At 43.7% G+C, this 23195-nt stretch overlaps 1 protein-coding gene across 6 annotated transcripts in view; it reads right to left on the minus strand.

The window, feature by feature from the left end:
* mllt10 (MLLT10 histone lysine methyltransferase DOT1L cofactor) overlaps positions 1–22988 on the minus strand; it is a 41657-nt gene extending 18669 nt beyond the window's left edge. For 5 of the 6 annotated variants that reach the window (XM_070986053.1, XM_070986052.1, XM_070986051.1 and 2 more), the window contains exons 1-11: positions 22616–22988; positions 19278–19357; positions 16506–16560; positions 14231–14340; positions 14004–14107; positions 13629–13722; positions 10517–10606; positions 5114–5209; positions 4465–4801; positions 3276–3494; positions 2151–2633 (exon numbers count right to left, since the gene is read on the minus strand). In XM_070986053.1, the coding sequence (XP_070842154.1) occupies positions 2151–2633; positions 3276–3494; positions 4465–4801; positions 5114–5209; positions 10517–10606; positions 13629–13722; positions 14004–14107; positions 14231–14340; positions 16506–16560; positions 19278–19357; positions 22616–22778 (1831 nt within the window). In that variant the 5' untranslated portion in view covers positions 22779–22988. The remainder of the gene's footprint in view (positions 1–2150; positions 2634–3275; positions 3495–4464; positions 4802–5113; positions 5210–10516; positions 10607–13628; positions 13723–14003; positions 14108–14230; positions 14341–16505; positions 16561–19277; positions 19358–22615) is intronic. The other variant, XM_070986054.1, reaches the window with a different exon arrangement.
* Positions 22989–23195: the final 207 nt, after the last annotated feature.

Consider the following 23195-nt stretch of genomic DNA (forward strand, 5'->3'; position numbering starts at 1 on the left):
CTCCCCCACTGCGCTCTACCAGCTTGTCCGCCCCATCAGTGACCCCCCTGCCGTCAAACATTAACCTAGCCAAAATCTAACCCCCTGCCTTCCCCACCCTCCAACACATATGTATCAGGCTAACTATCTATCCATCAGCACGGTGGAGTCAGCAGACAGGATGGAGGGCGGGAGATAAACGCCAAGATCCTCCCCATTACTGCCCTGCATTAACCCTCAACTAAATATTTACAGTAGGAAGAAGAACACGTGATTCCCAGACAGACACACACACACACACATATAACACACAGCCATACATGACCACCACCGTTTTGTTTCCCCTATCTTCTTTCACCAGCTGTGGTCAGAAACGTTGCCACTGCTGTAGGGAAAATCACAAGCGCCAAAAATTCAGATGGACGTGGAATCACAAACAAAATTATCCTCAACCACCACTGCTGCAAAAAATTAGACTCACAAGGCAAACGGCACCAGTCATGAGGTTTGACTCGCCGACGAATGCGCAAAGCCCCGAAAATAAAAAACATCCCCGAAACACACCTTCGAAAGCATGACTGAATATTAATGTCCATGGATGGGCACAGCGTGCGCTTAAACTATCAGCAACACTTAGTAACAAATTAAAGGGTTTGCAAGGATGCAATCATTTTAATACTGTTGCTGCGTTTCATGTTGCTTTAACACCACTTTTCCTCTCAGTGACTTAAAATTTGGCCAAAACAGTGTGTACACATAGAGGGAGATTTCTGTCAATTCACAATCAACCCCATTAAATTGTCATAATGAATTCTAACGACAGATTTGCAGGATGGCTTTGCTGTAAGATGACTCAACTCTGCACCTGAATGCACATGCAAGCAGACAAAGACCTTGCTACACATAAAAAAAAAAAACCCTGGATCGAGACAGTCACACCACAGCAAGCAACAAATGTTTTGATCAGAATCAACGTATGGTTTCACTCCTTCTAAGCAACCACGTCATTCTTCACGCCCATAGAACTACAGCGCAAGTATAAACAAGATATTACTCCAGATTCATTGTCTTCTATGGACTCTTAAATCCAGTCCAATCCAATTTATTTTGGATTTTGAAGGTCAAGGACAAATACTTGAAAAAGATTTCATTAATCCCTATGAAAAGAGAAGTAGAAATGAAAAAATGTATATTACTATTGTAGAATTAGGAATCATTAAAAATCTAAAATAGGCTTGGTAAAAGACATGAGCGTTTCTTATGCAACAGCCTTATGTATAACTTCACTATCAGCGTCGGATCAGCTGATCTTAATGATCAGTGAGATACATTAGCATAATTACAGCATCTATTTCCCTCGTTTGCATTTGGACATGCAAACATATGCACACCATCAACTGCATAAAGCATCAACAGGTGAGAAGAGGATTTGAGGAGTGAGCAGAAAGCAGGTAGAGCAGCTGAGAGGCAGGGGAGAGAAACAAAAGGGTGGTAATTCTGGAAGAAAGGGGAGATGTGGGATGTGGGGGCTGAACTGAGCCATTTCCATCAGCAGAGGGGAACTCCAAAGCATAAAGACAGTTGCCAAGCAACTGAACACGATGGGAAAGGAAAAAAAAAAAAAACATACAGACCACTTCCACGTGTGTGGGCAAATAACACATAGACCCGCGCTTTTGACATACACACACATGCACACAAGGAGCCAATCACAAAGGTGTGTCAAATCCTCGCCCTTTGTGATTGGTAATGTCAATACTTTGCCGCTCGGAGCCACGAACACTTTCTGTTTCATTCATCGGCGTTCAGCGGCAAACGCCAACAAAGCTCCACAAGCCAGGAGCTGGACGTGAGAAACAAAACCTGCTCCAACAATGGCACACATGAGCCACTTCCCTTTGAATCGTTTTGATGACACTGCGGTGACCACAGTGGGACCTAACTTCTTTGTCTTTGTCTGTCTGGACATTATCTGGCGATAAAAATCGAATTACACCAGCCTGATTCCTCAATTTTAGCTGCTGACAACAATTTCCGAATCTTTTCTGCTACAGCAAAATTGTAAAGATAATTTCCTAAATACAGGATCTGAGAGTTTTTCTCATTGTGAGATCTGAGCGTTCTCATCGCTGCTGTGTTTTGTGTGTGTTGACTCGTCACGTCCTCCTCACCTGGCCCAGTGGTCGCGGAGCCGCTGTTGCTTTGCAGACTCCCATTCCTGAGGAGTGACGGGGACTTCTGAATCCCACCGCTGACACCCATGACCCCCAGCCCCCTCTCCCCTCCTCCTCCCCCAACCCCCACTCCTAATCCACTGCTGGAAACTAAGCCCGGCCGGCCTGAGAGCGTCGAGGATGAGGAGGAAGATGGGGAGGCGGTGGAGGAGGCGGTGTTGGCCGTGGAGGAGGTGGGGAGAGTCAGGGAGGGAGCTGCCTCTGAAGGCTTCACGTCTGTGGTGAAGCAAGGTCCAAATCTGTTTCGCCAGTTGCCCTTCTTTTTCTTCTTTACCCCATCTTCCCCTCCTCCTGCCGCTACTCCTCCGATCCCTGGCCCTGAGCTGGAGGGTTGGGACCGTTTGTAGCCAGTGGACCCACCGAGGCTTGTCGTCTCGCTGGCTGTGTGACTGTGGGAATTCTCATACAGCTTCCCGCCCACTGAAATGATAAGAAAGCAGAGATGAATATTTAAGCATAAAGCCTGCGGTCTCTTGGTGTTTTGTTGTGGTTTGCTGGCCTGAGATCCATCAAAGAATCTACTTTAAGAGGAAAGCACATCCTGCATCATCAGCTCTCTTGCAAATTAGGGCTGCAACTAACAATTACTTTCATTACTAATTAACACACTGCTTGCTCAATTAATCTATTAGTCGTGTGGTCTATGAAATGTTAGAGGCTTTGAAAAAGACGAATCGCAATTTCCCTGAATAGATGCTGACATACCTAAAGAGCTTGTTGTTTCTGACAAACAATCCAAAACCATAAGATATTCTGTTTACTCTCATAGAAGACAAGCAAATATTCACATTTCAGAAACTGAAACCAGAGAATATTTGCTTAAAAATGCAGCCTGATGAGTGTCTTCAGTTAAACCCTCATAATGGTGAAAGTCTGCATCTGTCAAACTTCTCAGTGCAGTTTGTAACGCAGGTTTTCTGTTGAAGCATCCGAGTCATTTCCTTCTCTTTTTGTCCTCATGCTGAATCTGACAAATGGTTGTGGAAACATGCCTTAAAAACTATGGCATGACTGTAATAATGAGACCAAACAACACTGTTGTTGTAAATAAACGTTTGTCACCTGCAGAGGCCGTAGTGGCAGACATCAGGGAACCGAAGAGTGTCGTAGTTCCCTCCGAAACTCCACCCTCTGAGCTCGGCTTCACAAGGCAGCTGCTGAAAGACGGTGGGGATGAGAAGGTTGTACCACCCCCGGGACGCAACGATGAATCTGAGAAGCTTAGGAAGTCTGAAGAGGAAGGAGCAGAGGGCGTCTTGCTGGCACTGGTCAACAGGAGACCTGGAGGAAAGAAATACAGGTGGAAAACAGACAATGAAGAGGAAAAATAGAGAGACAGACAGGAGTGGAGAGAGACAGGAAGGACATGTGAGATGAGAGAGAGACCAGGAGTGAGAGCAGGAGGAAAAACAACACAGAGGAAACACACATTACAGCTGGAAAAGTTTCCAAACGACTCCCCCTTCCATCATCATGGGAGCAGCAGAAACAAGATAACCAAAATAAGCATTTTATCTGCTCTGTCGCTCTCTATCTGCTGTACAGTCAGGCCTCCCTCATCATGTAGTCCTCCCATGTAACAGACCAACTGCCTTGAAAGCACACAAATGGATGGACACACACACGCACACACGCACACACACGCACACACACACACACACACACACACACACACACACACACACACACACACACACACACACACACACACACACACACACACACACACACACACACACACACACAACATTTCTCTGCTAGACACACAAACAAACACACACCTGACAAGGACTTCAAGGCTCTGATAGTACAAAACACAGGAGCTCAGCTTGAGCACCGACTCCTTTGAGGTCCTGACCTCCCCACATGTTCGTTCTCTCTGTCTGTCTGTCTGTGTGTGTGTGTGTGTGTGTGTGTGTGTGTGTGTGTGTTGGTCTTTTCCAGACAGGGCCCCCGATTACAGGAGCCAGAGGCCAGTCGAGACGTACCACCGTTATCGCGGCCACACACAAAAGTCTGGTTTTGGGCCAAAATCCAGAACATGACACACACATAAATGCACAACTAAAACGCATGAATCACACTCTTTTTTGGATAATAATATCACTTCTGTAATTGTAATTGCGCTGCACTTGTGGATTTTTGGAGGCTGGGCAGAGCGGGAACACCAGGTTTCTACTTATCTAACAGCAGGGTTAATTCCCAGTGTGGGAAAATTAACATGCAGGACTATTTGCAGGCATCAATTCACCTTGGTGAAAAGGCCCAGTGGAAGCAGAGGCAGACGTGGAGGAGGTTGCCATGGTGACCACAGCAGAGGGGAGGGGTTTCCCTGAGGACGTGAGAGACTTGCGGCCGCCCCTCTGTCCCACCGCATGACTTCCACCGCTGTTCTTCTTGTTCTTCACCTCAGACGCCGCCTTCCCAGCGTCTGCAGCCAAGCCGTCTTTGGAACTGCCGCCTGAGTGAGCGGACGACACTTCCTGAAAGTTGGCGTTGGTGAAGCGGGCGGTGCTGTCGTCCAGTCGCTTCTGTGAGGGCGCCGGCAGAGAGGGGACACCTGCCCCTGAGCTGCTGCTGTTGTAGGTCTGGAGGAGGGAGGTGGAAAGGGAGGAAGCACAATGAAGAATTATGGTTGAACGGAAAGGGAGGACGGGAACCAGGAGAAGCACCGGAACAGGGAAACAAAATTATCAAAACAAAGCCGGATGGGAAAGGGAGGACCGAAAATGGGAGAAAGGTCAGCGGGAGATTAGGATGTGTGAGAGATAAAGAAGAAGAGTATCTAAGGTTAATCAAGGTAAGAAAAAAAGTCAACCAGACACCCCTGCTGTAATATTTAACTAGCCCAGTCACAGTAGACCAAAACAGAGGAGGGAGGAGAGGAGGAGCACCCTCACCTTGTCCGGAACCATGATGTTTGGAAGGACGAGGGAGGGCGACATGTCCATGGTCTTCTTGTGTTTTGGTTTGTGTCTGTCCCGCTCCTTGTGTTTCTGAGCATGGAGAAAAGTGAAAAAAAGGAGGAACAGATGGGTGAAGCTGCTGAAGACATGTTACAGGGAAGAGAGGAATAAAGACAGACACCGAAAAACAGACATCCCACAACTACGATTCTATATTCGTCTGCATTTTAGGAAGATTGGGAAAATACTGAATGTGGAGACGTACTGGACCACCCCAAATGCTCCGAGGAAGATAAAAGCCAAAGAGATGGCAGAAAATAAAACAAACTAAAGGAGTTATTAGGATGTAAGCGCAGGAGAGGGAGAATGTGTGTGGCTGATAGAAAGAGAGAGCATTGCATTTCAAAGGCGCCGTCTGAGATGAAAGCTTGGAGATCCACAAACACAAAGAGAGTGACAGAGCAGAGATAAAAAAGGGGCAGGAGGCACCAGGAATTCAGCGCGCCGCAGTTTAGGGCAGAGTGTGTCTAAGTGCCTTGCACTGAAGCGCGCAAGGGCCCGTTGCTTCGTCCAATCATATCCTTCTTCCTGGACGATCACAGCTCAATTTACACCCTCGCTATCGAACGTGCCGCCACCCTGCTCTCACACCCCTGATGTGGCGACTGGGTGGGAGCACATTTACACCTCAGACGCACGCCCCGCACCCCAACACCTCTCTGCACGTGCATACAAGCACACGGGTGCACGTACACTCGCACACACCTTTACATGGACCCTCACACAAACGCTGGCAACACATGTGCACACGAACTCTCGACGGGACAGTGAAAATATGCAGCAATCCTGAGAGACGACATGGGACTCAACATGCTTGTAATGTTCAGTGTCATGACAACCCTCCCCCTTCTCCCCCCCCCTCCAGGGTCTCATTGAGGAGTGATTGCGTGGAGGCTGGTGACAGTTTAGCCAGACTTCCTCTATGACAGGCAGTTAACAGACATCATCAGTCAAACCAGGAGATAGCAGCTCCACTGTAACCTCTCTGCACGCTGACTTCCGCTAAAGCTAACGACGCTCTGGGGTTAACAGTTCGGTTTGTGTGTGTATTTCTGCGTACAACTTGGAACCAGGGCTGCAATCAGCAATTAGTCTTCCCCTTTGTTTTCTGTTAAGCAGCTTGAAGGTTGTTAAAATCATGTTATTCCATTCAGCCTGACAATAGAATTTACATTATGTATGAGTTTATTTTATACACATTTCCACAAAACATATTTCATATTTTTTGGAAAGGTGGGGATCCTCACTAGAATTTAAAATAGATTTCTGTGAGTTTAAACAATGCTTGGCTGCAAAGCATGAGTTTGTAATGACTGACCTCCTGGCAGAATGCTGTTTGTTTGTTTTTAACCGCCAGTGATTAGCTTTTCAATTAATCAGTTAACAGTTTAGTCCATTAAATGTCAGGAAACAATGGAAGTGGCCAAACCCCCAATGGCGTCTCTAAATTGCTCATATTGTCAGATCAACAGTCGATAACCCAAAGATAATCAATTACCACTGAAACAAAACAGAAACAAATACACATCACAGAGGCTGAAACCCTTTTCCCTTTTTGCTCAATAAATTAGTTACTTGATCATCACAATTTTGTTCCCTGTAGGACTGTTCCCCAAATCAGGGTTTTCAGTTTACAGCCCGACATGCTGCTGCTCCTGCATTGCTCTGCATGCAATGATGCAGCTTTAAAAGCAAGACTTAAAAGATGACACAGGAGAAAAGCAGAGTGAGAGAAAGACAGAGAGGTAAATTCTTTGGGATTCCCTTGTTGTTTTTCATTAACATTCCAGAGGAAGGTGTTGATGGACAGAGGCTGAGTTGAGAGGGTCGGATAACACACACACACGCTCACACGCACACACACAAGGACCCAAAGCACTGGGCGTGGGAAACACAACACACACACAATGTAACCCTGACACACCCTTATCAATCAGGTCAATTGATTATACAGGCAGAGACAAAGCCTTTCAGCGTGTCCTTTCCCCTCTTTCTCTGTCGCTGACCATTAGCAGCCTGATCATTTGACATGTCCGAGCGCTCTTTGAGACTGTGTGGGGTAAATATAAGCGGTGGCAGAGGATGAGGGCCACGTCTATTTATCAACAAACTCCCCAGCAATGAGCAGCACAACAGTGGGCTGAGAGCCTCTCCATCTATGTCAAATCCTCATCACGGGGCTCTGAAAGTGGGGGACTTTTTAGCAGACAAACCCTATTCCCTATAACTCTCTTTTCTTCCTGGAAGTAAGTGCAAATGTCTTTGGTTTCTTGCATTTGGTAACAAAAGTGAATGTATTAAATAAGGGCTTTCCTTATCAGTTCATCTGCAATTGTTTTACCAACTGATAATTTTCTCAATATAATGACAGAACATGGCGAACAATGCCCATAAATAACTCTCAAAACCTAAGGCGGCATCTTCAAATTGCTTATTTTGCCTGACCAATTGTGCAAAGCCTGAAAAAAATGATACATCAAAAGAGAAAAGCATCAAATATTCACATTTGAGAGGCTGGAAACACAGAATGTTTGGGCATTTATTATTGATGGATCTAAACTACTGTTAAATGGTTAATTGATGACTAAATTAAAAGTTTCATCACTGCATTAAATCAAACAGCCTTTTGAACAGCACACTGTTCAAAAGCTCGTGCTACCTTTCCTCGCTGTCACGTTCGTGGGCAAGAAATTTAAATTCATTAAACTAACATTGTTACGTAACCAATAAATGGCCTGCATCAGTGACGCAAAGACAAAGTAAAGCCTGTTAATTTGGCTTAAAATGTATTCTAAATCGTTCACAAGTCAATGCAGTGGCCTCAGAAGGAAGATGAGAGGGTGCAGACACCGAGGCGAGGAGGGCTGAGGAGCGGAGAGGGAAGACGGGGGGGAAACGGAGGAACAGGAAGTAAGGGGGAAAATAATCCGCCCCGGCCTGGCAGGAATTCCCCTGTGCAGTTTCCTGTAGGATTACTGACCAGACATTGTGTATGTATGGATGTGTGTGTGTTTCCTGCAGGCCTTTTCTAAGCGGACAGAGTGGGGGATCTTTTAGCCCCTGCTGTAGTTTGACTGCAGGCTCTAACATGAGGTGGGTATACATCTGAGCCTCTAAACCACATAACAAATGCATGTGTGGACACACACACAAATCTGAGCCTACTGATCTCTGACCCTGGAATGTGGATGGAGAGAGAGAGAGAAAACAGTGTGTGTGTGCGTGCGTGTGCGTGTGCGTGTGTGTGTGTGTGTGTGTGTGTGTGTGTGTGTGTGTGTAAGACAGAGAGAGAAAGAAAAGAGGTACTCTAACTGATGCAAATAAGGCAGTATTAACAAAAGCCAGGGCAGAGGGGCTCAATAGTATGTGGACAAATCCACACACACACACGCACACACAATCATGCTGAATCTGGCACTGTTTGAGAAAATGACAGATAAAATGTCACACAACATGCTAAAAGCTCTATTTGGATGCCACTAATTACTTTAGAAATGAACAGGGAATGAAAATTCTGCTGTCTTCTTTCATGCTTTTTCTAACTCAAAAACAATGAACTACAACTGAAAAACAAGATGGAAACGCAAAACACCAAAGTCTCATTGGCACAGCATCATCGACAACATCTCTAATCTGCATAATCACACGTTTAAAAATAAATGCAACATCTCATCAGAACAAGAGCATCTCATTCAGAGGAAGTGGAGAAGTTATTTTATTTTTTTACACCGTTCAGGTGACAGTAACGAGCTTGATGGAGGGGCCGACTTCCTCTGATTTTAGAAGTACGGAGCTGGCTGGAGGGCCAAGAGCCACTTTCAAAATGCATCCACTCACACCTCAATCTGAAAACACCAATTGTGCATCTTCAGTGAAAAAAATGTTTTCCTTGTTTATTATAACTGTTTATATTCGTAATAAGACTGCTATCACTGAGCAGATTTCACCTGAAACTTGCGAGGCATACAGTATATAGAACAGGCAGCTAAAAGGTTTCCAGTGTTTTTTAATTAGAAAGTCACAGCAGCCACTTGTGACAGTTTAATTAAGATCAAGATGCTTTTTGTAAGAATTGCCTTCACAGTTGGTTTATATTGCATTGATGCAGATTTAAACCATCCCTTTCTTAAAGAGAAAGGGTCCTTTTTCTTTCTGAGGTGGTCTGGACTAAGTCTTTCCTTGGCTTAAATATTTTTACGCACACACTCACACGTCTGAGTATGTTACATATTTGTCTTTCCTTGTTTTATCTGATGAGCGCCCTGTTTTTCACTTTGCGGCAATCCTGTGTGCCGTAAGTGCTTGATAACGCCGACTTCACACGCCAACAACAAACTCAATATTTGGATCACGTCAACTCTGGATCCCAGTGATCGCTACTCAAGAAGTGAGTGAGGATGGATGCATTTTCAAAGTGCTGTGCAAAAAGGGCACATTCTTGAGTTTGGTGGGGAGAATCAATGACACTGAACAGAAAACTACGCCCTCTCTAAACAGCTCAACAGTAAAGGGACAGTCATGTGTTTGTACTGCAGGTTCAATGTCTCTAACACCTACTGCACCTATTATACTCTATTAGTCCTGTAAAAGTTGGACATGCGGTGTCTACGAGCAGAAGTGTTTGTGACTATTTTATCACGCTGCCTCCTGATAATGATGGGTTTCATTCAGCTGCCGTTGGGGTCGTGTCCTCTGCTCTGACAAGGGCTCGGTACACATGACAAAAAACAAAAAGTGGAACAAATGACTTGACACCTCCTGTAAATTCTGATTTTTCACAGCCTGTGATTACATGTTCTGCTAACAGCTGTGACTGATTAAGTCACACTAATGTAGCATTCATTAGAGGCTGGTGGGTGGCACGAGTGGGTGTATGTGGGCTGCAGTCATACCAGCATCAAATTAAAGGATTTCTGTGATATTAAAGGCCTTGTTTAGGAGAACTGAAGGATACGTTGATGTGTTTTGAGGTGGGCCACATTTTTACACTCCCAACTGTCAAGACCCCAGCTCAAATCAAGTTCATCGATAGCATACGTTCCCACACGCCTCTTTTTCTATTTACTTTTCTAATTTAAGCAAGTATGCCTTCTGAGACTCCACTTTATAAATAACTGTAAATAATGTGCTGCCAATATATTCAAAGACTGTGTCCATAAAGGCTTGTTATGGAGTCATTATAAGGGCCACAGAAAATTATTATTGATCAACGCTTTTACTGTGTATTTGTCTGTCCCTCCACAGTTCGAGCATGTCACAGTGAGGGCGTATGTTTCTGATGGAGTCACAGTCGTGGGTTGAAGGCATAGAGAGGGTAAGGTCTGAGGGCTGTCTTACCTTCTTGTCCTCGTCTGGGGGTCTATCCATACACTGAGTGGAAGAGTCACTTAAGCTTTGAGACCTACTACCACGGCCCCTGCTCCTTCGCTAAAAAGTAAAGAGGAACTTCAAGTTACTAGATGAAGTCCAAAGAAAAAAAAAAGGCTATAATAAGATCAAAAAGAACTCTGTGATATAAAAAAAACTAAAGTGAACTTAAACTAGGAAAGGCTAACTGAACTCAAAGATAACTCATTTCAAAAACAGTCAAAAGACATTGTCACGAGCATTGAGAGAGCCTATTGGTCACCACTGAGTCAAAAATGCATGGTGGCAGTAGGTATTTAGAACAAAAACACATTATACCTCCACTGTAGAAAATACTGGTCCTTTTTTAACTTTCTCTTACAAAATGTAAGCATTAAGCATTGTCATTCAAGTGTAGAACAGCTATGAATACTACACACTGCAAAAAGCATCAGCATTGAAAGCAACAGCGAAACTCCACATTGTTTTATTGTTGTTTTAAAACTCCTTTGCCAAAACTAGGATCTAAAGAGGCATCATGGGACACTTTTGATGGGTCTTGGTTATCTATCTCAGCCCAAGACAGCTTGCTCTTGCACATAATATCTGTTGCCATGGTGATAAACAACTACATCCTCAAATTACAGCCATATTACCTCCAGACATAGATCAAGGTTTTTGTTTATCCAGTCTCTATTCAAAAGTACAGATCTATGACCACAGACTGTGTTTCTTTTGGCATTTCATCCAAAAACTGACTCTCCGAGGCAGCCTGGTGCACCATGATCCTCTTCTGGCTTCACATGCAGCTCACTGTCTGAGGCACATGGCAATGTTTTGCCTTTTTAAAGTCTAAATCTGGATTTGATGCTGACATACTGCAAGTTAACACGTCCTGGAGTTCAGACTTTACTGCTCCTGATGAGCAACACTCAAAACCTCTTCTTAAACACTACATGATCATTCAATCTAACACAACAAGCCCACAAAACTTGCCACAAGAGAAGCAGAATAAACTTATACCGGCTGCCTTGTTATACTTTCAATTCAATGAATGACACTTCAAACCAAATGCAGCTGAGTGTCAGCAACAGTTCATTTACATTCCTTATATTCGTATGTAGTCTCGATGAAATCTTCCCAAAGATACATTGTCACTGTTGTCCACACTAAACAACGGTAATCTAAGTTTGAAATTGGATTTGGCTCCTGACTGGGTCCAGCCAAAGGCCATATGTTGCTAACATGCCGTAAACATCCATCAAATGGTATTTCATGAAACCCATTCTGCTAACAACATTGCTTTCCTCACCATCGATTCCCTCTCATGCATTCCTGTCATCCATACAATCCCATCTTAATGACATTATACCCCAGCATCCAAAGTCATTCATACATGATCAATATAGCAGCATGAGTCTTTCCATCAGCTTTGTTAACATTGCAAAATGTCACGTGTGTGAGTTTGTGTGTGTACACACTCTACAACCTGTCCTGTGTTTCTATCTTCCCGCTGTTCCAGACATCACAATAACCAATTCACTTTAATGTTTTTCATATCTGCGTCCCTCCCTCAACTGACGCAAAGCGTGTAAGTGCACACACGTGTACATATATCTTGTGATATGTTGTTAACTACTGGAGAGGTGGAACAACATCTGGAACACAACAGGACATCTCTTCAGGGGGACGTGTGTGCTGAAAACACATTTCCTCTCTATATCCAGTTGCTGGATATGTGCGTTGATATGCCTCTCCTTTTCATTCTCCTCTAATCTGACTGATTTCTGCACGACAATGACTTCAGGTTTGAGACAATAATACATGAGGTAAGACTGTGTTCATGAAGTAACCAGCAACCAGTCATTTAGGAGTGAATGCCAATTGTATGTCAAAGACCTGCACAAACAAAAGAGATGTTTTTTTTCCCATCTTCTTTGGGTGAACCTTAATGCTCTTGTAAATCACATTAACAAATCTGTGTTCCTATGCCTACTCTACACAGAGCAGAAAACTATGGCACTGATCTCAGCCTTTTTATTGAAACCATGTGTCCAATTCAAGCTAAGCAACACAAAAGCTTCTGCTATACCTGGTGACCAAATGATGCTAGCTAATTGACCCGCCAAACTAACCTGCTTAATACCAAAACACAAAGGAGTGGAGGGGACGATGGGCCACTGTTTGAGAGATTAGAGGTTTAGGGAAGGGAGGAGGAATAAGAGTAGATGGAAAAAGGTGGATGGGTGGTAAAGGACAGGTGGAAGAGGGGCAGACAGTGAGGGGATGGATTCATTGCTCCTGTGAAAGAGGAAGCAAATTTGGAGGAGAAAGACAGATAGAGGGAAAGAGCGAAGAGGCCAACAGAGACTGGAAAATGTCTAAAGGACGGAGAGTGCCAAGCAAGAAACTGACAATGGAGGAAAGGTTGGAAAAAGGTGGAGGTGGAGGAAAGAGGAGAGCAGCATTGAGGAGACAGGGATGAGAAGAGCTAAGGGAGGTAGAGGCAGCACAAAAAGATGGACGAAATAATGGTGGATCATCTCTCAGTGGCAGCACAGAAGTGCAAAGTCATTAGCAGGATAAAAGTATGTCTCACTGTGTTACAGGTAAACCAGTGTGTGTGTTGTGTCTACACACTCATCTGAGATTGCAGTTAGTGGAACACAAAACACAGAAATCCTGATGCAACTTGTTAATGGTCACAGAAACTTCAAGACACTCTCTGGATATACATACAGTCAGCTGCAACAAACACTGTGGCTACTTAGTTCATGGGGAAACAAGTCCGTGCATGAGCCTAATACAAGCTAGGGAGCAAGACTTGTCTCGTACTGTCAAATTGTATGTTTCCACCATCATGCTGACAAAAAGCTTGCTCCTCTGTTAAACTCCACAAAGAATGATTAATTTAACTTAACCAAATCAAAATACAACATCTATCTAAATCTAATCTGACCTCTCATGTGCAGACAGGTCATGGCTACAAGTTTTTCTCTAGTTGAAAAGAATGCCAATCAGTCTGGTGATGTGTGAGGTTGTGCTTTAGAGCATCAAAACACGTTATCTGTGGAATATGACAAAGCTATGGGAGGACACTTACCAACTTGCTGTGGTGGTATTTGCAATATCCACAGTACTTGACATTGTCTGCGTCCGAGCCTTGTTCCTCACATAACAACCCCGCAAACTGGGCACTGTGGCAGAGAGTTGTGTAAGGGACATGAAAAACAAAAAAACTTCTCAACAACGTCCATATCAACACTGTAACACAAAAAGTTTTATAATCCCAACCAGTAGATATGATTAGTGCACATGAAAGTGAAAAATAAACCAGGCTGTGTCATCATTGTGTTTTTAAAACTAATGTGAAAGCACATGTTGGAAGTCTGAACTCTACTTGAGTTTGAGCAAAGAAACTGAAAAACAATCTGCTTCTTTGTCTTTGTGAGGTTAATGGGATGTGAATGAGCCTCACCATGTGACATGGAAGGCCTGCCTGCAGCCATGTTTGTTGCAGGTCATGCAGGCTCCAGTGGCTGCTTTACTCTCTCTGCCCTGGTCCTCACAGATATAACATGTCTAAACACACAAACACACACGGTTAAAAGGACCATTTTAATTCAAAAACACACACAGTTCCTCGTAATGACACTGTACATGGGATTTTGAGACACGTCTAAATGCACAGATGATTTTCGTTACCTTGTTGTAGCGCTCATGTGGCACAGACTGGAGTACTATGGGCTCCATAGTTGAGACGTTGGCGAATTCTACCTCGGGTATGTAAAGGGCACAAACCACATGAGCCCAGCCTGCAGAGACACACAGAAAACAACCCCTGCACATTAATGACAGCAAGAGGTACAGAGCTTTTCTGCACACTCTTCTAAAGTTGCGACTCATAACACAGACTCTAAAAAATGTGAAGACTCTATGCTAAATGCATAACTGATTTTACTGCGCTTCTGTGTTTGGTCCGGGTCATTCGAGTTGGTGGGAACACACCTTATGAACTCTGGCTCTGATCACACATCAAACCAATACAGCCAATGATGGTCCCCCCTTCTCAGCCATCATATTGCACTACAGGACACATCAACTCCCCTGACTCTATCTGCACAGTGGAATTAAAGTCCGGTACAGTTTTGATGAAAGCTCACGTGTATTTCTTTCTGAGCTCTTTGTGACCATAAGTGAAGATGAAATAAAACCTTAAGACTTAAGAAGCTCCTTGTCAGAACATCTGTTGCCAATGTGAACCCAAAAAGGTATAGACCAAAAGCCCATAATGGATAAAACTCCTTTGGCCTCAACCAAACACAACCTAAATGTGGTCTGGGCTCGTAAATATTTTAATTTGCAAACTGGTAGTTAATCTATCTAAGTAGCCGTTTATGGAGCCTTAACACACACACAGCTGCCTGTCAGTGAAGACAAACTGGGGGCGGTGGAATGACAGTGGGGCATGGTGGAGTGGCAGGAGAATTGACGACGAGCTGAGGAGGAGCAGAAGGAGGTCAATGGGAGGTCAACTGGAGGTGGGAGTCTCCTGCACACTGGAGGTGTCTGTTTTTCCCCATAGCGGAAACAAAAACAGGCTTAAACTTACAGTTGAACCCCTGACCTGCCTTTGACCTGGTGCGCGGGACAGGGGGAGGAGGGCAGAGGGCGGGACGGAGGGGAGGCGGCGGGTGTGAAATGGGGTCATGTTGTTGTTTTGAAGTCCCTCCAAGAATCTGGAAGAGGCCTATAAAACAGGACTATAAAAGTGGCACAGCCTTCCTCCTCAAACTACGCATTCACACTTTTAGCCCCTAAAAACCCAACAAGGCACCCTTTCCAAACATCCCTGACTCCAAGAAGCTATAAGAGTCAAAGGTGTCGAGATGACAAGCTTCAATTTTGTTGATAACAAAACTGATGCGTGTCGCCATGTCCAATAAACGAAAAAAAAAGCAAAAGGTTGTCTTGATAATGGCTTTATGAGCTTTTGTGGTAAACCACTGCAAAACCATGACAGGTGAAAACAGGACTGCCTTTATTTTGTACTTACAGCAGCAGGTAATGAACAGGGAAACCTCATCAGCACAAACAAGAATATTCAGGTGTCAGTATCGAGCGCCCATGCTGTTACCACATATTTAATATTTCTTCGCACTGATTTGTAGGAAGTGAACTTGTTGCTGATTTTCCATCAGCACCCCTTAAATATATGGGTGTGACAGATAATGTTTGAAACGTTTCAACTTTTTATGTTATCATCTGTAAACTTCTTATTCTTCTCTGCCTGCTATATGTTAAGGTGCTGGATCATCACCGCATTTCATACTAATACCTTTGCTCTGCTTTATTACTGTCCCACCTGAAACAACTAGCACACAGATCAACAAGTGAAGAGGAATGGAGCCGAGATGGTGAGAGAAAAACGGGAGGAAAAAGAGAGGGAGAGAGGGGTCATGGGAAGGGTAAAATAAAAGAGAAAGTAGTAAAACGGTGTGTGTTAGTGTTGTCCTGATGCCTCCCTGCAGGCCTGGACACAATCCCACAGCTGTGCCTCTCTCTCTGACTGACTCACACACACACACACACACACACACACACACACACACACACACACACACACACACACACACACACGCACAGAATATTTACAGTCTCCACCAAGCTGACCTCCCAATGAACCCAGAGAGGAGACTCCTCACAGGCCATGCACTATACCCATCCTGGCCCGCCCCCTCATAAACATACATACACACGCACACACACACACTCTCATAAAACACTGACTGGCAAGGACGGTAGAGAGAAGCAGCACACACAACAAACACCAACATAACTCTCCCAGCACGCTCACACCCCCTTAAACTTGCCGGTGACATGCAGTTAATGACAAAATACACAAGAGGCTCACCACAGATGTGTGTGTGCGTGTGCGTGTGCGTGTGCGTGCGTGCGTGCGTGCTGAGAGGGATTCTACCTCCATTGTCTGTCCTCTTGAGGGCTCCATCTTTGTGGGGACACAGCTCACATCTCTGTGGGTAAGGAAGGTCAGAAACCACCGGTCAACCTCATGTACTCAGGGTGAGGTAAACACACAAGTATGACAAACATGCCAGGATGGGAAATAAACTGACAAGCGGCCCTGACTGGGGCACAAGGCCAGAAGCTCTCCGGGAAAGCACTCACTATCTGCCACTAAAAGGTTGTTCCTTTCTTCAACTGTGTGTGTGTGTGTCTGCAAAAACATGTCCTCATACAATTATTTCTGCTGCTCTGAGCCTGACCGTTCAACTCTTCCTCAACTCACAAACAAGCTTGTGTCGCCTCAACTACATGTTACACAGAGCGCAGCGTGTGTGATCTTTAACCAAACAGAACGATTTTTTTGGCCCGTATTTCCTGCTTTCTTCTGCCTTTTCTCCCTCCAATATTCTTCTGTTGCATGTCAAAGTTCACAGCTAACAAACAGGAGTTAAGGTGCTTCTGCTCCGCATCTTAAAATTCGTCTTTCTGAACGGGTTTTCAAATATTCTTGAGTTAATTACTATAATTGATTTACTATAAAGTTCCGTTCAAAAAGTGGTGTGCAATTATATAATTTCTTAATTTACTACTTTTCTTAATAACCTTCCCCAATAAGCCTTTATTAGACAAAACTAAACATTAAGATTCATTGGAGATCGACCTTAATTCAGACCACTCAATTCAGGTAAGGCTCGCTTTATTTGGCAAATTTGAGAATGCAAAATAAGGATTATTGGTCATTGCTAATTGTTTATCTCTCTTCAATTAAAATAATATGCAGAGTTGAGGACTGCACTTTATTACAGGCATTTTTCATGTTCAGTCACTCATTCAGAAAATCTCTCATTTTACCAGTTATGGTTATCTGCTGACACATATAGAAGTACTAACTCCTTTTTAATACTTTTGTACGGGTATAATTTATAGTCTTGAAAGAAACACCTGACCCATATTTTGTATTTGTCAGTCTGGAATGCCGGACAAACAAGTTTGAACAAAGATTCCTTCAAGGAGGACAAAGTTTGGCCATATAACACTTTACACATGAGCTTTGATGTAAAGATTTTGTACACTTGGACAGTGTTTGACAGTTTTGCAATGTTCAAAGAATTTACATGTACTTAAGTGACCTTGTTATTGCCAGATTTCAGCCCTTAACTCATTCTTAAATGCCATGTAAATAAGAGGTTCAACGAAAACCTAGTTATCCTGCTAAATTTCTGCTGGAGACACGCAGCCCTGTGCGCACACATGAATACGATAGGCAGATCATTCCTAGCACCTGTATCAACAACTAAGTGAGTAAATCTCAGCCTGACAAAATCTCGACAGATCCTCAGAAGATTGCCGAGGTCACATTAAGTTTAAACTCAACAAGCCGTACCGGTTTGTGGCTTTTTGTGTCAAGTTTCACAGAAAGAACATGTGAAATATAGAAGCTCTTTAGCCCAGTTCACATGATTCCTACATGACGGGCTTCAGAGATCTGTGGAGAGCGGGTCAGTCCTACAGCAACAGTTGGAAATGCAGTGCGTTGCAGTGCTGATGAAGGATAGATGGCTGGACGTTTGCATGCCATAATATGACACACAGTTGGTAAACTGGCAACACTCAAAACAGTATTCATGCTAATCTTTTATAGAGCTTTTCAATCAGGATTAAAACCCATTTGGTGAAATGTGATGGTAACTGGTACCGTGGGCGGACAGGCAGGCTAAGGTCAAGAGGCAGCAGGAGATGGCATATGCCACAGAGAACCCTGCCGGTGCAGGCAGTTGTTCCACAAAAAGTGGCAGCAGCAGGCAGGTTCTGTGCAGATCTCCCTTATAATTTCTGTAGTTGCGATGCCTTTGATACTGCAGCTCACATCAAGCTGTTTAGAGATTTAGGATGAAACAACAGACATAGTGGACTAAACAACACAAGCAAGCTTTTAAGTCTCGCCAATGGCAGCAATGATACAATTTCTCTGTGCTTAATAGTGTCATTTAGTACAATTCCTTCTTATGTTTGTTGTTTTGAAAAAAGCCCAAGGAAATCCCCATAAAGCCAATCTTGTATAGTGTAACTGACAGCTTCCCAAACATCTGAACTGGTACACTGCTTTAAACCACATATATGGAGTAAGCCATACAGTAAGGCTGGGAAATGTGCCAACGTATGCTGTTTGTTGTTCATATGTTATTGCATTGTAAGATTTTATTTTTCAAATGCCAGAGGCTTTAAGATTCATAAAGAAATACATTTTCTTTTAACAAGCAGTCCTTTTTAAATGATGTTAAGATGTTGCTGTAATGCAAACCAATGTTGGTGTTTCATCACACAGCAAATAAAATATCCAGAACCATTAGACATCTCACATTCAGTATGAACTCAAAGCAATGTCCTCATCAGCACTTGAACTCAACATTATGGTTCAGTGCTTCCTTGAATGGTAATGAACAGGACTGCCAACGATGGGACTTAAGAGATACCGACTGCCCATGCTGATGAGATATTACAGTGTCTTCAACATGCATTGTGCTATTTAAACTATTTTTTCCAAGCTCTTTGAACAGACACACTGATGATGCAAGACTTCAGCTGGTATTGTTTTCTTGGTGCATTAATAAATGACAGCACTGTTCAAGAATGAGCATGAGGTCTACCATATTGGCCAGACAGTCTTGTTATTCCAGGAGGTCACTCATAAATGATGAATAGATACTTGGATCGTGTGACTCACCACGCGGGCTGCTCTCTCCTGAGATTCACACTTTCTGCAGAACCAGGGACCAGTGGGCACCTGCACGATGCCATAGCAGGCTGCAGAGAGACAGGGGAAGTGGGGGCATGAAAGTGAATCATCACAATCAGAGCAAAAGACTACAGAATACATTAGCACAGTGATAATGAAACCACATGAAACCTGCCGACACTTGATAACATCTTTAACACTGTCACACTTATTTAAACTTGCAATTATTTTCCATGCGTGACAGGAGGCAAACTCAAACAGACTGCTGCACATGCTGCTGTTGTTTTTACGTCACATTACTGGCCGCTGACAGTTTGCCAGAGCTACAAAATATTTTAAACCCCTGGGACCAATGCAGAATCACTGGAAATGAACTGACAACACACGGTCATCAGGCTGCGTTCACAGTCCCATCTTTACTTGACCTCCTCCACACATTTATATGGAAAAAGGTCAAAGAGTTGTCAGCCACGAACACAGCTGCACTACAGCAACGGCATGATATGAAAATATTCCCAATGACAGGCAGATGTTATATATTTATTCATCCTGTACTTTGATATATTTCACAACGTTCTGTCATTTAATATTTTGGCACTGCATCAGCAAACTACGATTTACAAGACTTGAAGCTGCAGTACAGGCGGTGCTACCCTAAATGTGGCAGCGCGACCCTAAATAGCCTACCTCTACACATTTTCAGATTACGTCTGATCCCCCGGCCCCCATAATCCAATGAAATAATCAGCTATAATCCAGATTTCTGAGAACAAAACACCCAAAGGTTACTGAGTTCAAATAAAAAAATGGGTGACCAGTCTTAAAGACACAACATCAAGTACCGATTGGTTAGAATACACTTATTCATTTTAATAATCATGGCTGGCTGATCCAATCCATGCTAATCCATGCTAATCCATGCCACACACAGTACGTGAATGCTTTGTTGTTATTTTGAGATTTTCTCTCAGACTCAGAGGAGCCCTAAAACACATTTTATTCCTAATAAATTTGTCAACAAATGTTAAAGATTGTGCTTGTTACTGTAAGTGTATTGCATCCCGTGTTGGATGCAGTAATTATCACTAGCTGTATGTGCACTCAAGCCATTTTTGACCAGTTATGACAAACCGGGAAAGTTCTGGTGAATTATGTTTTGTTTCTGTTGAGCTTGAATGAAGTGTGTTTTACAATGATAAAATTATTGTTTGTGTCAATGGAGTCTGGTGACTGGTGAGAGCGATATAGTGGCTGTTTCTGGTTTAACAAAAAGGTCTATCTCTGTAGGGATCATTTCCATGTCAGACACTCAGAATGACAATCTGAGCCTGTCAGCAGCACAAACAAATGCTTTTAGTGGACATACTCTGACGGTATGCAAATGCCCGGAGGTACTACTTTGCAGCCCGTTTCGCGGCTGCAGCACTCTGGCTCAATACTTGGCGAATTTCAAAAATTGTTGTCTCCATTAGTCACTTGAACACAAACACATGAGGAAACAGAGTCCATAAAGAGATTACATTTGACAGGAATTTGTCCAATTAGTCTGGGACACTGAAATCTTCCAGGAGATGTGGACCAGCAGCAGTGTTTTCTAATGGAAACCCTGATTGGGAAATGCAGTCAGGAAATGGGTGTCCAGCTATTGAAAACAACACTACCTGAAGCCAACACTCCTAGTTCTGGCAATTATGAAACTTGCATTTTAAGGTCTGTTGATTCCTGAAATGCAAATTAGCCACTCACTAGACATTGCTGAATGTTGCGCAGTAATGCTACCTGGCAAGCATCTTTAAATTAAACAGAAACTGTCGTTCAGTGGCAGATCTGGACAACTTATCGCATGACATGTCAGAGTGCGGCTGCTTATCTTAACCAAAACCTTGTCTGTTTTAAACTAACACAGTACAGCTTGTGTGCTACCAATAATTCACCACATAAGAAGATGCAGCTTCCAAACCATGTTGCCTGTGTATCCTTCCAGCCCTACCTAAGCATGTGTCTTTGCAAACCCTTATACTTTAAATAAAGTATATAATGTGCTCCATGGTCAGTAATAAAATAAAGAAATTTAACCAAACGGCACTGGATGTTTAAGAGCAGGCTCATGTTTGATATAAGCATTTGATCTGTGGTCTGATACCCAAAACATTACAGCTTTCAGCATTAATTAACACATGGTACTGAAGCATTAAAGCTCCACTATTACTCTCAACAGACCTTGTGATAATAGAACATGGTATATGATGCCTGGAGCACATTTGATACTGAGTATTACAATCCACCAATACTAACTTTCCCGTCTCACTCTCGGTCTAGTTTCACAATGTGCTTAATCTAAGGCAAACTGACACATTATTTTCTACAGACTCATAAAGCTTGACAGGTTCAGGCTGGGATAATGTGACGCAACCTTAATGCAAAATATTAAATACTTTGAGATTTGGAATAATGGTGTCTCTAATCATAAAATACTAGGTCATATCACCACTAATAGTGCCTAGGATTAGTTTCTGCAACTTCAAACCACCATGAAGAAGCATGTGGATCAAAAGGTTTAAAAGTTTGACTAGATCTGACATGTATTTAAGAGGCAGCTTGTAGGTTCGTTACAGATGTGCTCCTGTCAGGCTTTTTTAACAACTCATACACTCTTACAAGCTGTTTCAAATAAACCTGTGTAACAAGTCCACATACACTGAAATGCATTGGCAATGGATTCAGATACTACAGACATCTCAAATAGTTTCTTCCACTGTTTGCCTCATAGACACATGGCCAGCTGGGAGGTTTGTAAACACTGGACGTCATCATCGGAGTCATCTTGGGTGAACACTGGTTTGGCAGCACATCACTGTCACCGTACTAGAAACTGACATGTAGCCATTAGAAATTATCTTTATGCTTGCACGGCTCCAAATATTGGACTCAACATATAAAAAGCGGCATCTAAAGAAGTTGACCCTTGACACTATTGTTTAGCAGAAAGTGGGACGAATCCCATCTTTTAATGTAACCCTGCCTCACTGTGTCCCACTTGACAGCTTCTGGCGGGGATAAAAATATCATCATGAATCGCAGTGATAAACGTGTTCATGAAGCAGCTGCCGACACTCGTCGATGGCGGATTACACAGACTATATGAATCTCCAAGCCAACGCAGCAGACTGCCCTGCTGCATGAGTTGCGCCTGACCTCAGCCTGGCCTTGGTGAGGGCAGGCGGAGGAGGCGGCTCCATACGGAGTACTCCATAACCTTGCAACAAGACAACGCTAACTAGCCTGCAAGCTAACTGCTACCTGCTAGCCAAGCTACCGCAGCTTACCTTGATGCACGGCGACGTTGCAGCCGTGTCCGTCGCAGTAGACAAGCGGGTTTTCCGCCCAGCCTCTCTCGTCTGAGCAAACACAACAACCTCCGATCATCTCCTTCATATTACTCGTCGAGAACTCGTCGTCCACCGCCAGACAACGCTCGCCGGAGACCATCTACGAAGAAAGCGGACATGCGGAAGAATACGATACACAGATAAACCGAAACCTTCGCCGAAGACGTCCCTCTTTCCCCTGCTACGCCGCTTTAGGTCCCACTCGTTCGAAATGTCATGTTTTAAACGTGTTTATGTCCCTTTTCGACCCAATATTTTTTCACCAAAACATCCACTTCACGGCGCGACGGTGAGGAGAAGAGGGGGGACTTCGTAGAGAACAGGAAATGCGTAACGACGCAAGGCGCGTGTGTGTGCGTGCCCTCTGACAGGAAGTAAAAGGCGGGTGTGATTGGACGGCCGACAGTAACGTTCCATTTTGGTTTCACATGGTCGAGATGGTTTGAAACTTTGTAGCAAAGAAACCTCACTCAACACGAATCACTGTCAGCAGTGTAGCAACATGGAGGTAGGCAAA

The sequence above is a fragment of the Chaetodon trifascialis genome, chromosome 18 (assembly GCF_039877785.1).
Source record: "Chaetodon trifascialis isolate fChaTrf1 chromosome 18, fChaTrf1.hap1, whole genome shotgun sequence".
In the NCBI taxonomy this organism is placed as follows: domain Eukaryota; kingdom Metazoa; phylum Chordata; class Actinopteri; order Chaetodontiformes; family Chaetodontidae; genus Chaetodon; species Chaetodon trifascialis.